This window comes from Tigriopus californicus, chromosome 10, assembly GCF_007210705.1.
Source record: "Tigriopus californicus strain San Diego chromosome 10, Tcal_SD_v2.1, whole genome shotgun sequence".
Taxonomy (NCBI): domain Eukaryota; kingdom Metazoa; phylum Arthropoda; class Copepoda; order Harpacticoida; family Harpacticidae; genus Tigriopus; species Tigriopus californicus.
In genome coordinates, this window is record NC_081449.1 from 116,351 (window position 1) to 140,715 (window position 24,365).

The window sequence follows — 24,365 nt, forward strand, 5'->3', positions numbered from 1 at the left end:
GGCAAGCCACCTGCAAGTTTAGAGTTGAGTTACGTCACATGCACAAAGAATCCAGCGCAAGGACCGCTGTGTAACACTTGAGTGAAATAGAAACAAACATGAACATATTTGTACGTTTGTCTCAATAAGGGTAAGGTAAAGTTTGAGACATCCTTAGTGCACGAAAGCTCAAAACGATTTTTGTGTTCCCAAAGTGTACTCTGGAGGGTAGTTAAGGCGCAAAAATATTACGCGCTGGAAAATGTCGCGGATCGTTGCACTATGAGTAAAGAAATGCGATTTCACTTTTCCGCGCATAAGCAATTCACAGATACGTAAGATTTGGTTTCAATTCATACATTACGACTTTATAACCTTGTTCAATGTTATGAATCATCCGAGCGCGGGTAGAAACAGAAACTTCCCAGGTAAAGAGTTCCAAACAAAAGCTTCTGATACAACATTCTCCGATGATAAAAGCATCCGAATCCGATAAAAAATAGAAAAACATATGTTACGAAACTAATGATTTAATGAGAGTTCAAAGTTCTTGATAACACTAAAGTGGTGCCCGGAAGGGCGAATCCCGCCCGTAAATGGAGGATTGGGCACCCTGACTTGCTCAAAAAGGGACAAGAAAAATAACGGGTTAATAAGGGGGGGAAAAGAGTGAATATGGAAAGTCGTGTTACCTAAGAGAGAGAGAGAAAAAATACAAATATATCAAGAATATACAGGTGTGTTCATCGCCAGTCTTAGTAGCCACTCAGTTCCCCAGAAGGTTATCTTACATTATCTAGTCCACGAGAACGTCAGACCCTTTGCTGGTCTTTCAAGCCGGATCACAGTGACCCACGGATTTGGAATGACGGAAGAAGGAGCAATCAAGGTGGTCGCAGTTATCCATATCACCTATGGAGGTGACGGACGACTTGCAGCCGCCGGCCACGACGAGCCAGGATCCACGCCCCCCTTGAACGGTCAAGACGAGGCTGTCCGTGTGCGTCGAGAGATGGCCAACAAGAAGCGGGCCATCTACAGGTCAGTGAACGATCTCATCGGATACCTCCTAGCGACGAGGATGAGATCAAGGACATTGCAGGAATGAAAGTTGTTGAGATCAAAAAGCTGGTTGATCAACTCAAGGCCATCACCGAAAGCCCACCTGAGGACAAACATTGATGAAGACGAGAGTGTGCGCGTGGAAGAATATCTCCATGAACAGAAGAAGAGGGTGATGGAGGTCAAAGCTGAAGTGATGGATCACCTGGAACGCCGTGAAAACGAGGAGTCAACGGCCTTTGGACCAGACCAAGAGAACTTAAGGATCTTCCGAGCGGCGGAAAAGGAGGACACCCCCTATGATCCGATCCAAGTCTAGATGAGGCAAGAGAAGTCGGGCCACACGTTGGGGAATGGGCATTGGAGTTGGGCCCGCACTGTTCAACTAACCCCCACGCCGATAATGATGAACCCCCGGGGGGTTCAGGGAGAGGTTTGGCCCCAACTATAAGACCGTCGTGGATGGTATCAGCCTCCCTTCCAACTACATCTTCAAACTCAGGCGCCCAATTTACAATTGAATTAAGAATGCCCAAATTTAGGGGTGACATTACGAAGTTTGAAGAATGGTCCAATGCCTTTCAAGCATTGGTGCATGTAACCATTAGGTCACCAGTCGAGAAGATGGGTCTGCTTAAGACCTCACTTGAGGATGAGGCCCAACTGTTAATCTCCGGCTATGGTAGTGCCAAAGAACAATATCTAGAGTCCCTCCCAGTGTTAGGGGAAGTTTATGGAGATCCTTTCTTGGTGGTCGAAGCCCACCAAAAGGAGATTGAGATCCTTCCAAAAGTAAAAGCCAGAGACCCTGGTATTCTGTTCAGGTACGCGTTCTCTCTTCAAGGACATTTACCCGCGGTCAGTGAAATGCTTGGAAGTGGAGATTTGCTTTGGGCCCACCTCATACGTACAATTGAAAGGAAGCTGGATCAAGATACCTATTCCATGGGATACATTTGCCGAACGGATTCCCAATAAGGACAAATTAATGTGGTTAAGCAGGTGGCTTCTGGCGTGCGTAAAGAAACTTCGTCACTTCTCGAACAAAACTGGTATTGGATTGTCGGTCAAAGAAGTTGTCCAATCAACGCCATGGAGAAGCAATTCCAACACCTCCACGATCCAATCTTGCCCTCGGAACCAAAATGACCATAGGATCATTGATTGCCCCTCTTTCAGATCCATGAACGCTCAGGCAAGAATNCCAGAGACCCTGGTAGTCTGTTCAGGTACGCGTTCTCTCTTCAAGGACATTTACCCGCGGTCAGTGAAATGCTTGGAAGTGGAGATTCGCTTTGGGCCCACCTCATATGTACAATTGAAAGGAAGCTGGATCAAGATACCTTTTCCATGGGATACATTTGCCGAACGGATTCCCAATAAGGAGAAATTAATGTGGTTAAGCAGGTGGCTTCTGGCGTGCATAAAGAAACTTCGTCACTTCTCGGACAGAACTGGTATTGGATTGTTGGTCAAAGAAGTTGTCCAATCAACGCCATGGAGAAGCAATTCCAACACCTCCACGATCCAATCTTGCCCTCAGAGCCAAAATGACCATAGGATCATTGATTGCCCCTCTTTCAGATCCATGAACGCTCAGGCAAGAATGGAGCAAGTCCTAACCAAGAATATCTTCTTTGGACGTTTAAGACCTGGTCACATGCTCTCGATGTGCGGATCCAAAGGTCGATGTGGGGTTGAAGGTTGCCAAAGACACAACCACGAACCCATCTATAAGACCCGTGACCAATCCATGAGTATTCGCAATCCAGTGGCAACGGCATCCGCCAACAGCTCCAACATAAGATGGAACATCATCTTAGGTATGATACCAATAACCTGTTATGGACTAACTAATCGTTAAGGCACTAATCAATGAGGGGTCGGACACGACGTTTGTTACGGACTCCATACTCAAGAAGATTGGGTGTAACAAGGGGTCAGAGACGCCACTGACGATGAATGGTGCATCAAGGTCCATGGAATTTGTTTCCAAGATTGTCTCCTTGGACATGAGTAGTTTAGGTGGCGACAAGTTTCTAGGTCTCATCTGGCACGTCGTGGAAGCAAATCAAGGATCATTGGAAACATCTGAAAGATCTGAAACTATCGTCTCATGAGGGGCAAGTGGAAATTCTTATTGGATTAGATAATGGCCATCTTATTGAACCTCTTGAATCAAGACATGGATCGATTGGCGATTCATTTGCCTCTCGGATGCGGTTGGGGTGGGTTTGTCGTGGCCGAATCAACGAGAATCTGAGAGCAGGAGTTGGACTCGTCAACTTCACAACCTTGGGAGGACCCACCGAAATGAGGATGGAACAAGCAATCAAAAAATTCTTTGAAACCGAGTCCTATGGGGCTGAAAGCCAGGATAATAAACTGATTCTCACTCCAAGACCAATATGCCTTGGACATGATCAAAAGTAACATCAAGAAACTGCCCAATAACAAGGGCTATGAGGCTGGCCTTCCATGGGTGCCGGGTCTACACAAGCCAAAGAACGACCGGGTCATGGCTGAGAAACGTTTCTTTGGACTAGAGAAGAGATTTGTAAGGGACCCTGAGTTTCACCCTGCATACATCAACACCATTCACTCTACACTTAAAAACGGTTATGCCAAGGTAATAGATGATCTACTCGAACTCTCGCATCCCAACCAGGTCTTCCTTCCGCACTACCGGTTCTGGAAAAAGAATGGTGAAGGTGCATGGGTAGTCATTGACTCGGCGGCAAGATTTCACGGGAAATCTCTCAACGACACATTATTGACCGGCCATCTTCTTCAGTGCGAGCATCTAGATGCCCTCCTCAGATTCAGGGAGAATAAGGTCGCCATCACGGCGGATATTGTGACAATGTTTTATAGGATTGCCCTGAAGGAAGAGGACTCTCGCTGTCACAGATTCTTATGGAGAGAATCTAAAGATCACCCACTGCTGACCTATCAAATGTCTTGTGTAGTGTTTGGGGATTCCCCATCTCCGTGCCTAGCAATCAGTACACTCCATTGAACAATCGGGGATGCAGAGACCCCAAAAGCGATCAAGAAGAAGGTAAAAGAGCAATTCTATGTGGATGACTATCTCGACAGCTTCCAAAACAAAAGCAAGTTATTACAGTGTCAACAGAGATCAAGAGTGTTATTGGAGGGAAATTTCAAGCTGAGGGGGTGGATCTCCAATAGCAAACAAGTCGCCCAAACCATTGGTGGGACAACTGAGTCCAATGCATCATTGCCCCAGGACGATAACAAGGTTCTGGGACTTCAATGGAATACACTTCAGGACGCAATACTATTCAAGGTCAACATCAAGTCCAATGTGGTGTTCACGCGGAGAGGACTCCTGAGTGAGCTTGCAGGCTTATTCGACCAGCAAGGCCTCATCTCTCCAGTCGCGATCTCAGGTAAAATAAAAATGAAAGAACTAGTGCTCCAGAGCCTCGAATGGGATGGTCCGGTGTCTGAGGAAACCAAAGCATGGTGAGTTGATTGGGTTGAGAGCCTCAGGGTTTCCACGTTGTTTGTTGCCTATGCGGATGCAAGACATTATCAAGGAGCTGAATTTATTTTGCCATGCATCAGAACACGCATTTGCCGCTGTAGCCTACGGCAGAAGCCTGGATCGAAATTGACACATCGCAGTCAGATTAGTATGTTCAAAGACAAGAGTGTCGTCTAAAAAAACCAAGGCTGTCTCTAAATTAGAATTACAGGCGCCGTTCTTGAGCCACGCTTGGCACCTTACTTAAAAGAGACACTTCACTTCCAAATCGATTCAATCTTCTTCTGGACCAATAGCCAAGTTGTAAGGTCATGGATAGTCAACTTAGCTCAAACCTATAAACCGTTTGTGGCCGTTTGGGTTGGAGAAATCCAAACTCTTGCTCGTCCCCAGGAATGACGCCACGTCCCAGGCATTCTAAATCCCGCGGACTTAGCCACAAGACCCAACCAAACCGCTGGAGTGCCCTCTCGTTGGATACAAGGACAGTTGTTCCTATCCGAACCTGTGGGTAAGTGGCCAAAACCTGTTAGGATCAAACCCACCACAAAAGAAACTCGGAGAATGCTTATCTCTTCACACCACCGTAGGTGCTCGGATATGATCAACGGTTTCCGGCGATTCTTTGCCCCAAGCACCAAAATAATTGTTGAAGAATCTCACCGGCAACATCATCATCCTGGTGTCAACCATAGCCTTGGTCTCTAACAACAAGAATATTGGGTGCTCAGAGGTCAACAGTAAGTTAAACAGGCGCGCCGGAAGTGTGCCCACTGTAGAAAGATAACTGCTTGTGCAGCCTCCCAACAGATGGTAGATCTACCCGAGGAAAGGCTGGCCGCAGGGAACCCCCCATTCTATTTTACCTCGGTCGATTTCTTTGGACCTGTTCAGGTTCTTGTGCTTCGCACCAAAATCGAAAAGAGGTAGGGAGCAATCTTCACTTGTATGACTGTCAGGGCCGTACACATCAAAGTGGCCCCTTCTCTGTCAACGCCCGACTTCCTGAACGCATTGAGAAATTTCATTAACCTCCGTGGACAGCCCCACCAGATCTACAGTGATAACGGGACGAATTTATTAGGGCGAAAAATCTCTTGCTTGAGCTCAAACGTGGGGCAATCGCCGAAAATAGAACCGTGGGATCAGAAGGGATCTTGTGGAAGCTCCAACCACCGAGAGCCCCACATTGGGGTGGTGTCCACGAGGCCCTTGTTAAGTCTGTCAAGATGGCCATGACCAACATCCTTGAAGGAGACCAGAAGGCCCAAAGAAGACACCTTTGCGATCATGAACTCAGAACAATTCCGTGCGAAGTCATGGGTATGTTGAACTCACGTCCCCTTACATGCGACAGTTCTGATCCGGGGGATTGCCGTGATCTCACCCCAACCACTTCCTCCCACAACAATCAAACTCCAGTGTGCCACCTGGAGAGTATGTGAGTTTGAACACCAGGGATCATTTCGGATATGCTCAAGCTAGCTATCGTGGACAAGGTGTGGGACAAATGGATTGTAAAATATCTTCCAAATCCAGGAAGAAGTGGAGTGTCCTGACAGAAAATATCAAGGTAGGGGACGAAATCCTGCTTATTGGAACATTAGAACCGCGCTCAGCATGGCGAGTGGGAGTTATACAGGACATCCACCCCAGGGCCAGACGGAATGGTTCGAGCTGTGACCATCCAGACCGAAAGCGGAGAGGTAACCCGTCCAATCACAAAGGTATGTCCTCTTAATATTCACGAACCCCAGACCCTGAACCCATCGAAGGGGTGGGACGAGCAAGTGGGGGTAGATTGGAAGGGCGAATCTCGCACGTAAAAGGAGTGGGCACCCGACTTGCTCATAAAAGGGACAAGAAAAATAACGGGTTAATAAGGGAGGAAAAAGAGTGAATATGAAAAGTCGTGATACCTAAGAGAGAGAAAAGTTCATCGCCAGTCTGAGTAGCCACTCAGTTCCCAAAAGGTTATCTTACATTATACAGTCCACGAGAACGTCGGACCAGTTACAAATGGTGATTTTGGTGAAAAGCGGCGTTTATTGGTCATTTCATATATGTTTGTTGTATCTCATTTCAAATCCCCGAATAATTGGTTCTATCTTTACTGGGGTACTAGAGTAAAAAGTTTTTAAGTCCATTTCAGTTTCAAATCATGATTTGATCATTGTCATTTTGATCATTGCTGATCATTGATCATCATTGTTTGCATGGAATCATATTTGGATAGACCGAACCATGCTATCCTTCTACAAATCTATTGTTCAGCTGTATCCAAAGTATGCCTTACTGATTTGGACTCCAGTCTACAATACTAGCCCGCAAAGATTAGAAAAGGTAGAATGCCCGTTTACCCGCATTCAATTAAGTTATAGGGATAGACTTAAACGTCTTTGACTATTCAGGATAGAGCAAAGATGTGAAAGATATCTCCAATTTTTCCTGAAGAAATATGCATGGCCTCTGTCTGAATACAGGGATCAATTTCAGTGCCTATGGCAAACCAAGTAACACATGCCAAGTTATGCCGAAGGTTAACACTGGACATTGGAAATTATCTTGAACGGATCATACAAATTTTGTATCTTTTAGTCCCTACCTTACGCAATGTACTGCCCGGCATTTGTAAACATGTTTATACTACTAATGAGCCCCTACCTCGTTTCCAATATAACACATGCATTTTTTAAAATGGTACTGGAACAACCTCATATACAGGGAGACACTCGATCCGCTAAAGTAAACTCATTCATGACAGAATACTTTTATCAAGTGCTTAAGCCCTTGCCCAAGATAGGAAAATGCCCCCGTTCATGAAGGTCGCAATCTAAGTGGAGGTCTTTCCAAGCTTTAACCCCACCCACACACACACAAAGAAACCTGGCAAAATAAGTTGATTTTGGCCTTCCCTTGATCCTTCTTCCACGTTTATTCTTTCATAGAGGCTACTGCTGTCTCGTGCCCTGTTATAAAAAAGGTCACTCCTGCAAACCATTTCCAAGTGTTGCAGCCTCATGTTCGCCTATTTAACCGCTTCAAACGCATGGCAATTGAATTTAGATATCCAGGATGACGAGTATATACTCGTATATTCGCTCTTTTTCGTCTTGTAGAAACTGATACTACTTTGATGACTGCAACCACCCTCTCCATAAGAATTTCAGAACTTGGTATTAGTTTATCTCACATAGATCAATATTCACCCGAGTCTTATTTCTCTTGATGTCCAGGGCCATTCGCCATTATGCTCAAAATATACTTCTGTAGCTAGCAACTTTATTCAAAAAAGGAAACACGAGCTAAATGGAATTCTTCAAGCTTAAAGGAATTGTTCGAGGAAGCTAGGAAATAAAACAAGGCTCTTCTCTATGATTTTGGATGTCTTTGACGAGTGAATTAGCCCGGCTTGACCAGTGAGACCAAGGCTTTTCTAGTTTCTTGCTTGAAGGTTTATGCCAATGCGTTTTAGGTTTTCCGTTATACTTACTATTCCTGTGCATGAGGTCAGGTCAAATATAGGGCTGGGAATCCAATTTGGCGCGTTCCCAAAAAAATCATTGAAAACGTTGTCAGGCTTTCACCATTTGTTCGAATGTGTTTAAATTTCTAGTGAGTATCACTAGCATGTCTGATTCTTTGTTACTTGATTTAGCCACTATTCGCGTCAGTTACCGGCTGTACACAAGACATGAATGAGGAGCGCTTATTGATCAAAAAGTTCCTTGGAATATCGCCCTGCTCTCCTTGATGGATGCAGTAAGTTCTGAAGTGATAAGAGTCCAAATGTCCTAGCCAACATGTCAACCTGTCCGTCGACGAAAATTCGACCTCCAAGAATGAAATTGCCTTTCAATTATCACTCTTTCTCGCCATTGTTATGAATTTTCCCCCGAACAGAGCTAACAATTATTGACAACACCAGGAAAAGTTTCTAGGCGCTCGCTTGGCACTAAGGAGGTGGAGCAACTCACTTTTGACAAGTCTAAGTAAACCGTACAAAATTGCTATCAATAGTTGACGAACACTTTAAGCTGTATTTGAAAATTCTCAATTACATCTGCTAAAATGAAAATATTCACCTCATAAAAACATCGCCAGTTTAGACTCCCTGGTCCTGGTCGATCCCATCCACTGGTTTTTATTTTTATTTTTTTATTTCTGGCTTCTCACCTCCTCATCTCCTCACCTATCACATTGTAAAGCCATATAACCCTTCCGACACAATCTACAGGAACTAGTTGTAACACAAAAAAGCCATTAGGCATATTCTTGATGATAATAATGATAATCAAAACTACTTGCAGCTGAAAACTGCTTATTCACAATTCGATTCCAATCAAATCGCAAGCCAGAACGAAATTACAATCTTGATTACAATTCCATCAAGGGTTTGTCGTGGAAAACGATTTATGTCCTTTTCTTATCCGATTTTTCCTAGATAATTTCCTAGATCTGATCCGCTAACGAATTGGTATGATGCAGTGTTGTGGATGTGCATCTAAAAGTGGTTTTCTAACACAACAAATATATTAATCAACAAAATCATAAATGCATTTGAATAAGTAGAAGGTTGGATATCACGTGTGTGTTCGATAACTATTGGCGCACCTTATTCATGACGGATAAGACGTGGTCAAAGATTGCAACATTTGTAAGGCCTTTTAACAATATCTCCACACTTGGTTCAGTTGGGCTCTCTTTTCGAACAACAGAGAACCATTTGCTTTTGCTTCTACCATTGCTTGTGGCAGTTGCAGACAACACACTCAGAACACAGACCCAAAAAACTTGCCTCAAGGCCCAATGATCATCGGGTATATTTGAAGCCACTAACCCCTTCACTCAACTCACCTGGACTTGGTCCTCGCCGTGGATTTCCGCCGTTTCGGCTTTGTTGAGTCCTGTGAGTCCACCATAATGGCGTTCATTCAATCGCCAGGTTTTTTCCACGCGAAGCTCATTCTGTCCCAATTGTTCTAACACGGTGGACAAGGTCTTTTGGGCTCGTTGAAGCACCGACGTATGAGCCACGTCAAATTAATATCCCGCATCTTTGAGCGCCTTCCCACCGGCTTTGGCCTCTTCCACACCTTAACATAATGACACAAAGGGAAGGTAGACAATCGATCAGCCACAATGTAGTACATTTTTTGGTTAGCTATACCTTTAGCCGAGAGTCCAGCGTCGAACCAGCCGCAAAAGCGGTTCTCCTTGTTCCATTCGGACTCACCATGACGGATCATTACAACTTGATACGTCTTGGAGGACTGAAGGGGTGCCTTATAGCCCCAATTGACTACTGAGCTCAGCTTGTTCACGTCCTTGCAAGTGTCTCTCAACCAATCTGGCATGGCTCCGTGCATCCAAGGAGCCACCAACGAATGGGGTGGAGCCGCGGATGAAGCCACCGGAGCATCGACGAACTCATGGCCAGCCGCATCCGGCTCAGGCACGTCCAATGTCAAAGTGACATAATGAGCGATCATGGAAGAACATATTCCTGCCTGTGATATTAAAGGCCCACCCAATCCCAAGGCCAAAATGTTGAGCTAATACCACTTTTCAAGTAATTGATCTTGGCTTAAGCTCCTTACCGGCAAATCCATTGTATTCTTGGGGTCTTCTTCGATAATGCCTACCTGAAGTCAGAAAGAAGAATGACGGGAAATGTGTCGTACAACCCAAGAATGTGGGCAAGAGGCCAAAGAAGTCGCCGTTGTCGTTTCAAAAATTCAGCCTTGTTGACTCTCGCCAGAAAAATAGGATCAAAAGCGAACCCTTACTCACTCACGGTTCTGACTACTCCTTTCGATTTTCCCGGTCCAGATTTTTACAGTGTTCTTTGTTACACAAGGTGTTTGTCTAGATATGGTGGTCAAGTGAATGGAAATGGAACTGTCGGGGAAGGGACGGGTTTGTGTGTGCTTTTGTGGACAAGTCTGATGATGAGACGAGAAATACCTAATGGGTGGTTTCAACACGAATTTACTTCAGTGGGACTACGGTAGTAGGATTAAGGATCAAGACTTATTCGAGAAACAGCTTTCACCAAGGATATTTCTCAAATCGTTCTTAGCGACAGAACGCGGAAGAAAGAGATCGCTTTTTTCTAGATCATACTCATGTTAATCGACCTTGCCAGTTTCGAGTAAGGCTTGCTTTAGACCTCTAGACTACATTGCAATTGGTTGAGGTGTTTTAAGTCTTAACTTCGAATATAGATTCCGAAAAGATTGTGCATGACAAACTAGACGAACATGAAATTTATAACTGATAATAATTCCAGTTCTCGTCAGGTCAAAGTCTATTCAAAGTCTATTCAAAATCTATTTGGATTTTACCCCAGACGTTTTTGGGTCTGAATTCAGGGACAGAAGGTGGTACACTTGGAAACGCATTTTCGCTTGACTCAGACATTATTTGGCAACGTTGCTGAGCTTCGAGTCAATCTAATTGGACAAAACACAATTGGGTTTTCAGGCAGCATTTATGATTTACAATATGCATCCTATTTCAGGATTTTGACATTATTAATCAAACGATGACAAGAATTTTGGAAGACTACTTTTGGAGTTACTGCATTTGGCCTTGCTAAGAGCCTTTTCCTGGCTTTAACTACTGTTCAGGATGTGACACGTCTACCCTATCAAGGGAGATGGCGAGCCTTCGTATCGTATTGCTCTTTTTTGCCCAGAGAACAAGCAAAGTGTTCTCCTTGGTCAAAAGCAAAGGGGAAAAAAAGAAGAAAAAACTCACGCCCATGTGAGTCAGTCTCAGACCTCCTGCTCATCTCGTGATGGCTGATGAAGATGGCCTGAACTAACAAAATGGAACGAGGCTTTTTTTGCTCTGCGTCTGACATAACTCCAGGAGACGAAAGCAACATCCGTCATTTCTCCGTCTACCTCCATCCACCCACCGAGCCTTTTGAGACTTTCGACTCGTCATAAGCTCATTTTTGCATTATCCTGGTTGCTTTTTCGAACTACGTACGTTCAAGTTCGAATGCAGGCAGATGTATGTAGGTAGGTAGAGCACAAGATAATAGCCAACACTCAATCTAGTAGCTCGAGTGGGTAAGCTTATCTGAGCTCGTGTGCACTTTTGGCCATACGTGCTCCACTGGAAACTTTGGAGACCTGTCAAGCTAAACTCAACCAAGTTGTTGAATCTGGGATTTCTTCTCGTTTATTGAACAATCGAAGCTTCGAGATCTATTTGGAACTCAAAAAAATGGTAGTTAACCCAGATTGAATGACCGATCTCTCAATTCTAAACACACCATGGCGAGCTGGGGTGGCTCATCTCTATTTTAGTCTCATTACTAATCGGAGGATGCTAACCCATCCAAACCCGCCAAGTTCATCGAGTTGTGTTCAAAATGAAAATGATGATGATGATAATTGGACCGATCACTAATCAGAGACCCTGTCGACCACACTCTGAGCCTTAGAAGAGATATCCATTGTGCTTAGCACACGGGATCGAGCCAGTTCGTTGGACAAGTCTCTGACGAGTTAGACAGACTATGGTGTAACAGTCTTCCTTTAAGAAGGAGGCAGACTCAAATTAATTAATTATTGGCCAAATGATTTATCAAACATGAGATGACGTGATGGAAAAGCATTCCTAAGCACTAGCTAGAAACTAATAGAAAGAGAAAAAGCACGAGCTTCGGCAAGTAAAGGTAGTTACAGTCAAACCGCACAAAAATGTGTAACTTTATTCTCAATTGAATCCGAATGTTTGGCCATCATGACGGCCTCTCTGAAGGTTGTGAGAGTATTGAACAGATAACAGATGAGCGTGGTCTGCATTTCCATATTAGACCTAGGGGCCGTTTGGGAATAATACCTGCTGAGCAGCCAAACCCAGTTGAATCAATGACTTTATTCTAATGAGACTACCACGATAACTAATCAGAATCCACCCCTAGTTGGAAAACCAGATTGTGCACACTTCCATTTAAGGAAAGGAAGAGAAACGCCCCCCTCACCTTAACCACGTTTTCCCATTCACCGTCTGCATTTTGCTCGGCTGGCATGGATTGGTCATGCACCCAAACCCCATCCACGATGAATTTGTATCTGCAAAAGCAAAGGCAACACAGTGGTAAAAATACCCTTTAAAGTTTTGATGGAAATTCCCAAGCACATCTTGCCATTTTTCTCCCTCAGAAAATTATGGGGAACAATTTTGATTTTATTGGTTTATGAAATTTTAGCCCACATAAAAAAACTTACATACCTAAAAACATTATAAAAACTAAGATTTTCAAAAACCTACTCAATGTAAGTTGGGAGCACATTTAGTTAGCTCTTGAAAATAAATTATGATATCATCTGTTTCATCGCTTCTTAGTTACATGGAATTCAATTTCCGAAAGAATTAATATCGATTTTCAATATCACAAATACAAAAGAATATTTTTCCTCTTCTTACATAGTCTCACAATAGCTAAAAATGCTGTATAATGTCACTTAAAACACACTAAAAGTGTAATCTTTGAAAATGTGTTTTACAATCATCATGTGTACACTTAGTTATGCATTCACTTGAATTCTGAAGACGGTACATACAACAGACAATGTTATAGATTTTGTCGTTTCTTGAAGACTTTGTTGAAACTGATTGAAAATAGCTTCTTTAANAAGACTTTGTTGAAACTGATTGAAAATAGCTTCTTTAAGGCTTCATTGATATTTGTGAAATTTTCAGTGACCACTCAACTAAATGTACCTTGGACCCTTTAAAAATGAATTTTCAAAAATCTGCTTTTTGAGGGTTTTAGATATGGTTTTAGACTTGATAAGGCTTTTTGAACACCGTGGCAAGCTATAAAATTGGGTCCACACGGATCAAAGTTTCCTCCCCTTGGAATCACGCAACCTCGTTTGTCAGCGTGAAGTGACGACATTCGGAACTAAATATTATTTTCTTGTGTTGTATTGGGTTGCGTAAAATATAATGGCAAAATTTCTCAATGTTGATGTGAATTCACTCAAATAGGATAGAAAAATGATTATTGTTTATTGTTGAGAGCCAATCACGGACATAATGTGTATAAAAGAGTAAATGATTATTGTTTATTGTTGAGAGCCAATCACGGACATAATGTGTATAAAAGAGTAATGACACAATTGGAAAAAAAGATTAGAAAGTTATTTTCTTGTTTGCCTTNAAAAAAAGATTAGAAAGTTATTTTCTTGTTTGCCTTTTTGAGGCTAGATATACAATTCTTCAAGGAGTTCTAAAAACCGTGCTCCATATGCATTAATGAAAATGGACCTCAAACTACATAATTTGAATGATTAATCAATAGTTTAGGTTATCCATGACTATGAATGAACGAGTTTCTTGCATTAACCAAGCATCCAAGCTTTCATCCGTTATTTATGGCCTCTTCTAGTATAAGGCACTACATTGTTGCTGAAAGAATTGTTCTTTCATGAGAGAAGCTAATTTATCCAAGATATTGCTTCCAAGACCAGGCACCAATGACTCGTAAAACTATTATTTTTGCTCTAGAATTTGATTGGGAAAAAATATTGCTGTGTCATCAATCATACTGTAGAACTCCGCTATATAGTTTTTATATAAAATCGTAATTTACTCTTGCCAGATTTGAAGAATCTTATGGAAGAGCTAATAAACTGAATAATTGTATCAGACTGCTTCAAGAATCTATGGATGTTCATCCAAAAATACCTTGATACAGTGTGTCACCTTAGATCTTATTCTCTCGTTTCTGCATCATTTGCTTATCAGCTGAGGCAGAGGGCGCAGCATCCGCCTAATGAAAAAGACATTAGGAGTTTGTTGGACGAGCAACATCAACTGTCTCACTATCCATCTTCAGTCGGGATCTTTCCTTTTTTTCTTTTTCTTATTTAGCTTTTCTATCTAAGAGCCAATTCTTTGAAAATGAAAAAGAAATCAATAAATAGAAGTCCTAAATGTCTCCAGAAATCTTGGGAAGGACCGTCCTGACCCTTCAGTCGCATTTGCAATGGCAAGCTAATCCAATCTCCTGATAAAAGCGTGTTATTACATGAATTCGTACCTATAAATGCCCGGACTGGGCAATTCGAAAGCCGCCATCCACACTTCCTTGCCGCCTTCCTCCTTAACGGGAAAGAGCACCTGCGGGGTCCAATCTGCCCAAGAGGCGGCAATCATCACCAAATGCCGACAGCCCCAAGGCCAATCAAAATATAACCGTTCCAATGCCATCTCCGTGGATGAAATTGACCCTGGATAAAGCACACAATCTTACGCTGAGCACTTGACTCGACGAATAATTGTTGTTTCATATGTGAGTGGAACAAACTTGGAACATTTCCAAGGCCGTGCGTGACATGAGGTGACTTCGTCATTTCGCATTGGGGTTTTGAGCACTCATCGATCGGTAACTTACGTCAACAAGTGTCATGTGACCGAGGGTATTTGGCCCAATTGACCTGCCTCAAAAAAGAACCATCAACCAGGTTTGACGATGGCCTTATTGAATGATGCCGCTCAAGGGCGATCAGGCGAGTGCAGGGTGTTTTTTTTTATTGTAGCGTGAACCACAAACTAACATTTATTCATCAGCAAGAATCAATTGTGAGGATGTTTAGATCAACAACAATGAAAGGATCGATATATGATTGTTGACGCGTTGTTGCATGGGCACTTGAGTTGAGCATAAGGTTTTCCTTCCTATATGAGGTTGTACTCCTCAAGGTTATTTTGCAGTATCGTGTCCTTGACGGCGGCAAACACCAGGCGAATATTTTGGGTATCTGAAACAAGAATCGAAACTTCATGACCAACTTGTAACACGTGATATACGTACATGAACATCATATGTTGAATGGTTTGCATGAATGACTGACTATCAGGAATGGGTAGCTAACCACTTTGAGTCACACGGAAAGGACCCCTGAAGCGCAGGAACAACTTGGACAAGTCTCGTGCACGCGTTCTCCAATGGAAAAAATGACCGTCCTTGAACTTGTAAACAACGTTTCGTTTTCCTTTTCCTTTTCATGGAGCAAGCCGGTTTGGTCACGGGACCAGGACAAACCACAATTGGCCTGTGAACACTTTGCTAATCATGGAAAACAAGTCAGATGGTATTGAGAGAGGTTCAATTGGGTAGAAGGAAATTGTCACCCGTTTTCATTATAGCTTTGCGGCCGATACGGGATCAAAATGTACGTAGTAGTCACCAAAGTCATAAACTATGAGTGGCTGGACGAGACCATATTGATGAATTATGCAATCGACTTTCTGTCACCGACACACAAGCACGTTTGGCCAAGAGACGCGCGGTTTCAGGTTGGGTAACTGATTTATAATTGGGGTTGCTAATTCCTTGATCTGTAACCTGTTGCTCAAAGTCACTGATCAAAAATGCAACTTGTCCAACTGATGCTTTTTTTGTCATTAACGAGCCATTGTTCAAGACACACTCATTGCAAAATACAAACGTGAAGTTACGTTGAGCAACTACCTCAATGTTGGGGATTGCGGATGGCCAGCCAATCTCTACTAAAGCGAGAGTACGGTAATGCCCTCAGGTTATGCTTGGACAGCTAGGTTAGGTGCTCTTGGTGCAAAGTTGTACGACATTGGTACATTATTATGTATGGACAAAAATCCGTTTTATTGTTTACCTCGTTCAACATGTCCATTTCACTACGATGTAGGCCGTTTTTTTGGATCCCACTCTTTCAAGATAAAGCACAGACTCCACAAAGAATGTACAATATACGAGGGCTGTTATTTGTTTTAGTGCCAAAGGGACGCTCCCTGTAGTAGGTTCGTTTCCAATGGGGCACCATTTTTACCGAAACATCAATCAACCAAAACTGGAAACCTTAACTTTTACATTCCATTCCGATCTCGCTAACAGTGTTGACTGCACCGACAAAAAGAAGGTCAAAGAAATCGGTCATTGTCTGAATAACAATTAGAGAGTTAGAAGGCTTGTTCCATCAGGCTAATATGTAGGATATGCTTTTCTTATTGTAAATGTATGGGCCTAGCTAGTGTCATGTTTACTGGATTGCCCATTCATATACGGAAATGGATTGGGTAATGGACTGGTCGACTGATTTGAATTATGAACGCGAGTAAATGAAATGCATTCCGCTTGCATCAAAGGCAAAGAAGCATGACTCTTGTAATAGCTGACTAGTCATACAACCAAAACGACTTGGCGGTACTGATTTGTCCGTCAGCAAATAAGAGCTCATTCCATCAAAAATTCCAACCCTGTTTGAACCATCAATTATTATCTATTCCTAACGAAAGCTCGAAAATAATCCCCAGTTTTTGATTTCTGACTCTGGCTTACAAAAAGGAAAAGGTTTGACAAGGGGGTCACAACACAAAATAGGCATTTCCCCGACTGAGATGAGAGCTGGAGTGAAGCTTGCACACAAGTGACGTTCCTCAAGCTTTGTTGTTTCTGATTTTCCAATTCGGCCTTTTATGTGTTCTTCCATCCACCTCAATTGGTATGATATGATTTTTGTCGTCATGCATAGATCTGGCCACTTCCCGGCATCCTCTCGAACATTTAGTTAGGGGGAATTTTACTTTCATTCTAGTTTAAATTAACGAAACATGTATTTGTTGCGCACCAAAAAATTAATTGACTCACCAACAGTGTGAAGTAGCACAGTCAAAGCAAAGCACAAAAATGTAATCATTTTACATGATAAATGGATGGCAAAATTCCATTTGATAACAGAATGAAGGTAACATGGTTAACTGAACGTACTTTGGAAAATGATCCGCTAAACCAATTTAAAGTTAAAGACAATTTGCTCAGTCCTACGTATAATGTTGGTGATAAATAGAGACTCGGAAAATATCAAATTTTTGGAGGTGAAATATTTGACTAGTATTTACTTCCAAAACGGCAAAGTCTTTCAATAATGATACAATCAGGCGAAATATTTGAGAAAAAATTAAAAGATTTGATTAAGAGTTATCCTAAATTGTTACTTTTGGATTTTTGCCAAGAAACTCAAATAGCAGGCATGAAGATTAGGCTTGTCTTCACCACTCAGTTTCTAATGAGTGATTTTCAATTGACCAAAAGGGTGGGCTAAGACATAATCTACGATACGTTAAACATCAAAACTATCTTATCCACTGTTAAATTTTAATTGCGTTGGTGAAAAAAAAGCAGAAGCATTGCACAAAGAATTGCCAACTTAAATTAAAATATATCCAGGGCAATTTGGAGCCAAAAACGATGAAATTTGACTATTCAATTTCATAAAAGTACGAAAGTAGCGGTTACATAAATCGTATCATTATTTCAAAGAAAATGCTAAATAAAATCGCTCCCAATTTTCACGTACTAAGCTTTTGAAAATTTCAGTTTCATAATGTTTTGGTTTTGTAAGTTTTCTATGTGAGCTAGAATTCGATAAAGCAATACACCCAAAGTTGTTCCTTGTGATTTTCTGAGCAAAAAGTGTTTAAATGTATTTGGGTATGTTTGTGGAAACTTGATAAGTCTTTTTGTTCATTGTGAGACGTAGAAAGTATTTGTCAGATTTCTGAATCTATAATTTGTAATATTACGTAGGGCTAGCTACGCGTACTTTTGACTTGGGCTTTCAAATTAGAGCCAAAGTCTTTACGAGGTTGCCATCTCGCGGATTTCATGCCTTTACTAGAAGGTGTAATGTCGTCATGGATGGACAAGACTGGCGCAAAATGAACCCCTCCCAATCACTGCCGAGAGCTTTTCATTGCCCCTTATGAATGGAATAATATAGATATACATTCGAATGAGTAATTTTACTTTAATGACACCAGTTGTGAGGTTCCTTCGAAGGTCTTGATCAATTTAAAATGCCCTCTTGAAGGGCCCCTTGGGCAGTTGCTTAGAAGGCAGAAATAATTTCCTTTTGAAGGAAACACATTTCTCAAACGCTAGAAGGTATTAGCCTTTTTAAAAAGCAAAAAAGACACATAAAAATACCACATTTAACTAATTTCGCAAAAGTTTGAAGCAATTGCCAAAGGTTTCAACGTATTTCATTATTTCAAAATCTTTGAAATTAAAAGCCCTCAAAGTAGTCTCCTAGCTTAGACCACAAAATTAATAACCTAAACCATGCAAATTTCTAGAACAAATTTGGTTCCTCTAGATGGTTTATCTCAGTTATGTTTTAGGGAAAAGAGACCTGGGCTGAAATGCAAATATTTTTTGTGGAATTCTAGTTACATTTTCACGAAAAGTTTCAACTTTTGCCAAAATGGAAAACGGGAGCAATGTGAGAATTAGAGAACTACTACTTTTTTGGGACAAACCGAGAAGACTGGACAATGTAGTATTTAAAGAAGATGCACAAGGTACCTATTACAGTACATCTTCAAAAGTATCCATGAGCTTTTTCCTCAACCAGGTTCTAGAGCCAATTATAGTGAATGCAAAGGTTTACACTTTTCAGCCCTCCAAAAAATCCAGGCTAGTCAAAACAACGAAACAGTCGCTTCTCTTTCGTTCCTTCAATCTTCCTGTCCTCAAAGGTTTTCAATGGGTCAGATTGAGCGACTATATTCTTGCTGCTATCAGAAATAAAAAAAACCTACTTTTATAGACAGAATTGCTATTGGAATAACATTGGTCGGTGGAAATGGGATGGTCATTATTGGTGGGTGCTAGAGTCGAAGGGATGAGTGCCGCACGGGCTGCGTTGTCGGCCATCACATCCATAGTCCAACTAAAGACTTTTCGTTCGGAAGCCCTTGTTTTGAAACACCTTCAAAACAGTCTGTGAAGACTCAAGAGGACAACCATACACTGAAATTGGGCATTTGTTCCCCCACTGACCCCACATACCTATACTAAGCCGATGACAAAAACGAATTTCTTCCCCAAATCAGTTCCATTGACCAGAGTGTAATGGCCAAAAACAATCCTCAATGCTAAGCTCTCGGTCCAAAGCGTAATTTGAATGTTCCAAACGGGAGCGGAACCAAAAGGGGACAAGAAAGAACTTTTAGTTTTATTGACTAGTTATGACTAACTTGGACAAAATTCCAACCAAAGAGGTGTCGAAGTGGGTTTCAGTCAAGAAACAAATTAGAAATTTTGATACTTGCTAGGGTCGTTGTGTCAATACTTGTTCACTTATCGCGAAGAAACAAGCCTCGTTTCATCTATCATGGCGAGATTTTCCAATCAACTGAAAGCTAGGTATAAATATAGACCAAGTGCTTAATGCCTAAAATGACGTAAAAGGTTGCAATGGCTATTTTAGGTGCATTTTCAAAAAAAAAATGAAGTTGATGTTTTAGTCATATGGAATATTTTTGTAATCAATTGATAAATTAAGGGTTAAACGATTTTTCGCACCAGAATTAGATGCAGTGCCTGACATTTTAAAACTCTATTATTGTTGTTTATTTTCATAGATCTTGAAAAGGTATAAAACAATTTCAAATATTTTGAAGCAAAAAGCGATAAAATTTGGACCACTAAATCCCATAATAACGGTGAAATGAATAATATCATGATTTATATTCAAGAGCTAGCTCGGTGTGCTCCTAAATTACATTGAGTAGGTTTTTGAAAATGTTAGTTTTCCTAATGTCTTTAAGTAAGTTTGAGAAATCATGTGGGCAAGAATTCCATAAAGCAATAAAATCAAACTTGTTCCCTATGACTTTTTGAGGTAAAAAAATGCCAAGCTGTGTTTGGGAATTTCCCTGGAAACTTGAGAGGCCTTTTTGAACACCGTGCCTTCCTAACAATATGGATTTACAACTGAAGAGATAAACTCGTAAGGTCTGAACCATTCATGTTATATGTAATTACCATTCAAAATGAGCAAACTATCTGGCCCAATGAATCAACTTGGACAATTTTCGACAGATCGCTCTACTGTGTAATACGTCAAATCTTACCTGTGGCACAAGTAAAGTAGGTATATATGTTTTTGGTGGACATCTCATCATCGTCCATGAACATGGAGCGAATGAAGTTCTTGGCATCGTCGGCGCTTCTCCGCTGACCCGTGAAAGTTGGGAAATAGTCGGCAATGTCAGAATGCAAGACCTTCTCCTCCAAGAGGTCCGTCTTGTTCAGAAACAGAATAATGGATGCCTGCTGGAACCATTTGAAACTCACAAGTCTAAAGAACAGATTGCGGCTCTCGGCCAATCGGTTCTCCACTGCACATTCCATGAGCTTTTGATCGTACTCGGAAATGGCCACCAGGAAAATGATCGAGGTCACGTTCTCGAAGCAATGGAGCCACTTGCGCCGCTCGGAGCGCTGACCACCCACATCCACCATGCGGAAGTAGAGCTTGTTCTCCAGCTCGAAGCAATACTCGTGGATGCCGGAGGTGGGCACACGCACGCGAAGGACGTCCATCTCGGTGGGGATGTACCCGGGGTCCGTAATGCGGCTCAGGCTGTTCAGAAAGAACGCCGCCGAGTCGGACAGCTGGAACTCATTGCGCCGTTTGTAGCACGACTGGATGATCGGCTCTTGCCACATCTCGGCGATGATCTGAGCAAACTCGTCGGTCAGCTCGGTTGCCGTGCGGTATTCGATCGCATTGAGCCGCTTGATTTTGGCCTTGAGGTCAGAGGCCATGTGACAACCTCCGTCCAATCCCAAGGGGATGATGGCATTGGCCAGACTCTGAATGCCCATGAAGATGTTCTGGACGACGAGCTCCTTGAATTTCTTGCGATCCTCCACGGTGAAGCCTTTCCCGTGGATGATACGCATCTGCTTGATGAACGTGGACTTGCCGGACTCTCCCGTGCCCATGAGGAGGAGCTTGATCTCCTTGCGGGCATAACGTTTGTCCTTTTGAATCTGTTCATTGATGGCCTTATCAATTCGGCGCTGTTCTCGAGATTCGTCCGAGGCACAACACAACATTTCCGGAGTCACTCAATCCAAGCGCAAAATCGAGGACACGGCTTACACTACTATTTCCACTACTTCCACTACTTCGAGGTGAGTGTTCCAGTTTGGTCAACTTTTCAGACGGGGGCGTCGTTGAGGCTAACCAGATTGCGACCCATGGGCCTCTCTTTCATGTCTGCATTGAGCTTGAACATGGATGGTCGTCGGTCTGGGAAACCCACTGACTACCTACCCACACTAGGTACGATGGTGTACTGTGGGGTACGTGATCCAGTGAGTTAGAAGTAAGATAGTCTGTCCCTGTGAATGGGTTAGCACTTAGGTAGGAAAGAAACTGATAGGTGCTTTGGATTCACTCTTTCACTCTGTCAACGAACGTTGATGAGATGAAGAAGAGTGGCAAAGCGATCGTCAATCTGTTATGATTAGTCACGAGTTAGTCGAATAAGACTTGTGCGTTACCCCCTCAAAGATGGATGAAATCACTCAAGCTCCTTCCTATCTCTTGCTATCAATGAGGGCATTCAAAGTCTATTCTGTAAACTGATGGATCATACTGATCAGCCATACACACACACACACACACACGCACACACATCCACATGTTGTCTCCCCACTTGGATTGGCCGGTGTGTCGGAGACATGTTTCAGGCCAATCCTGCTGAAGGTGTCAAAGATGGGTAGTCCGTTCGTCGCATCGGATCCCAATGCTCCCTTCAGAACCTCGTCGACGACTTATTTACATACTCGTACTCCTCTTCTTCTCCATTGACATCATGGAATCAAGGAATGTCCCCTGAAGAACAGGGATGCCTTCCCCCAGGCTTGATTTTGACCTTGTCCAGTGACCTTCCTCAGCTCGGGTGTGGAATCTTCTTTGATTTCTTTGACGGAGAATGAAGGGCCACCCCTTCAGAAAACGGGAACGGTTTTTAAGCGCCACAACGTACAATTCTCACCTCATTTGAGCGCATCACGTCAGCCGAGCGATTATTCAGAAATAAAGGACTTTTATCTTATCTGCTTCCTTTTCGAGAGTGACTTGGGAGGCATCATAAGCACATTCACTCTAGTCCATTCATATTCCTACCACAAGTGGCTATTATCGGGGGTAGTAGGAGCAGTACTGGTAGCACCGGCAGCTACCGGGTTGGCACTCTCGCACTCACTTGAGCCTTCTAAAGGCTGGACTCCCGATTAAGCGACTAACGAAATCGACAGACGAACTGATTACCGGCCATGAGTAAATATAGCCGTTTACTTTATATACACACATAGGTATATATATGTACAGTATTTAATACTTGCAGGCAGGCGATGGATATTGTTCAGACTTGTGTTTACCGAATTGCCAAATTCGACTAACGACTAACTGCACAACGACCTGCTGATCCCAGCAGCATGCATGATCATCATGATCATCATCATCATCATCATTTTGAAGAGCATTAGATTTTATGAGCCGTTTTCACACTCTCAAATGAGACTTGACTACAGCATTGGCAGCGTTGGCGGCTTCCTCTTATCTTTTCCAATTGGCCTTGTTACTTCTTGTAGACCTATGTAAGCGCGCATATATATCCTATATGAGTATATGTAGTATGAGTGGGTCTATGTGAGCTCTAACTGCCTTGGACCTGCAATTCATCTAGTAATAGGAATTAACCGACAATCGCAGCATTCATAAATACCCGATAAGCTGATTAGCAAGAGGTCAAGTCCATCCAAAGCAGGGAGTCTCCGATGACTTCAAAGTCAAGTCGGCCCCCATTTGAAGCGCTTTTTCTCTGTAAGTAGGCATGTACTCATGCTCGTGCATTCAGGTAGTCAGTCCCTAGTCATCAACCCGTCAAGACGTACGTAGTTTTGCACGCAAGTACGAGTAAAACGTCCGTACTTCTCTAATTGACAAAGCGGGTCGTGACGAGAAAATGAAGTTTAAACAACGTCAAAATCATGAAATCCATGAATCATGATTCATTTGATCTTCTTATCTGGATTACAGCCTATAATCGATTTCAGGTGCTGGAGAAATATGCTTCTAAACTTAAGAGACAAGACGAGTCAACGTAAAGAGAGCTTCAGCACAATTAAGATGTGATCCTTGAACTTTTCATTCCCCATGGAATGCTATGATTAGGGCTCGAAAAAAATATTTTTGAGGGCCAAAAATATCACTAAAAATATTTGATAGCACCAAGTAATTTATTTACACAGGAAAATAATTTCTCGAACGCAAAGATATAAGCCTGTTTAAAAACAAAAAAAACACATAAAAGGCAACATGAAACTAATTTTGCAAAAGATTGAAGCAATTACCAAACGTTTTAATATATTTCATTATTTCAAAAAAGTTTGGACTCAAGAGGCCTTGAAGTTGTCTCCCAACTTGGACCCCCAAATTAATGGGATTAGATAGAAATTGGCACACCAAAAAGAATAAACTGGCACACTTTTGCCAACACGCGAAAAATAAAAGATCTACTTTACATAACTGAAAGTGTGAATCCTGAATTCAATCCATGAACAGGATTAAGATCCATTGTGATTAAGGTCAAACACTGATCAAATATTGACCTTAACCATTTGTACATATCTATCCCCAACCATCAACAGCTACAAGGTGTAAAGAGATTAATGGCCTCCTAAGATCTTTCTGGCAAGGTTTCTCTCCGCTCAAAGATTTGTTTGACAATGAAACCCAGGTTTTCATGAAGAAGAAGTGTCAAAAACATAATGCTTGAAAACATAATACCATATAAGAAACGATCTAATTTGAGCCTAAAGGCAATTGGCAACCCTCCCATTGCTTGCCATGAAGAACAATGCTCGAAAATTCAACTGAGCGCACTCTTGAGGTCCGAAACAAAATTCAGGGCCTATTGGAGGCCGGCTAGAGACTGAGGG

At 42.3% G+C, this 24,365-nt stretch overlaps 2 protein-coding genes across 2 annotated transcripts; both read right to left on the reverse strand.

Moving 5' to 3' along the window:
* Nucleotides 1-9,409: 9,409 nt before the first annotated feature.
* LOC131888069 (uncharacterized) lies at nucleotides 9,410-14,948 on the reverse strand (the record flags this gene model as incomplete). Its single annotated transcript, XM_059236852.1, is given in 5 exon segments — nucleotides 9,410-9,648; nucleotides 9,723-10,062; nucleotides 10,153-10,197; nucleotides 12,555-12,645; nucleotides 14,622-14,948. Coding segments are annotated over 5 exon segments (699 nt in total). The 5' UTR covers nucleotides 14,792-14,948.
* Nucleotides 14,949-15,095: 147 nt separating this feature from the next.
* Nucleotides 15,096-22,784, reverse strand: LOC131888068 (guanine nucleotide-binding protein subunit alpha-11-like). Its single transcript, XM_059236851.1, has 2 exons — nucleotides 20,480-22,784; nucleotides 15,096-15,342 (listed from the first exon to the last, which is right to left on the reverse strand). The coding sequence occupies exons 1-2, from the start codon at nucleotides 21,468-21,470 to the stop codon at nucleotides 15,260-15,262; spliced, it is 1,074 nt and encodes a 357-aa protein (XP_059092834.1). The 5' UTR covers nucleotides 21,471-22,784; the 3' UTR covers nucleotides 15,096-15,259.
* Between the last annotated feature and the right edge of the window lie 1,581 nt (nucleotides 22,785-24,365).

Coding starts and splice junctions, on each gene's coding strand:
- LOC131888068 (XM_059236851.1), bottom strand. CDS start 21,470: ATGTTGTGTTGTGCCTCGGACGAATCTCGAGAACAGCGCCGAATTGAT. Junction 15,343..20,479: donor CTACTTTACTTGTGCCACAG/GTAAGATTTGAC, acceptor TTCTTGTTTCAG/ATACCCAAAATATTCGCCTG.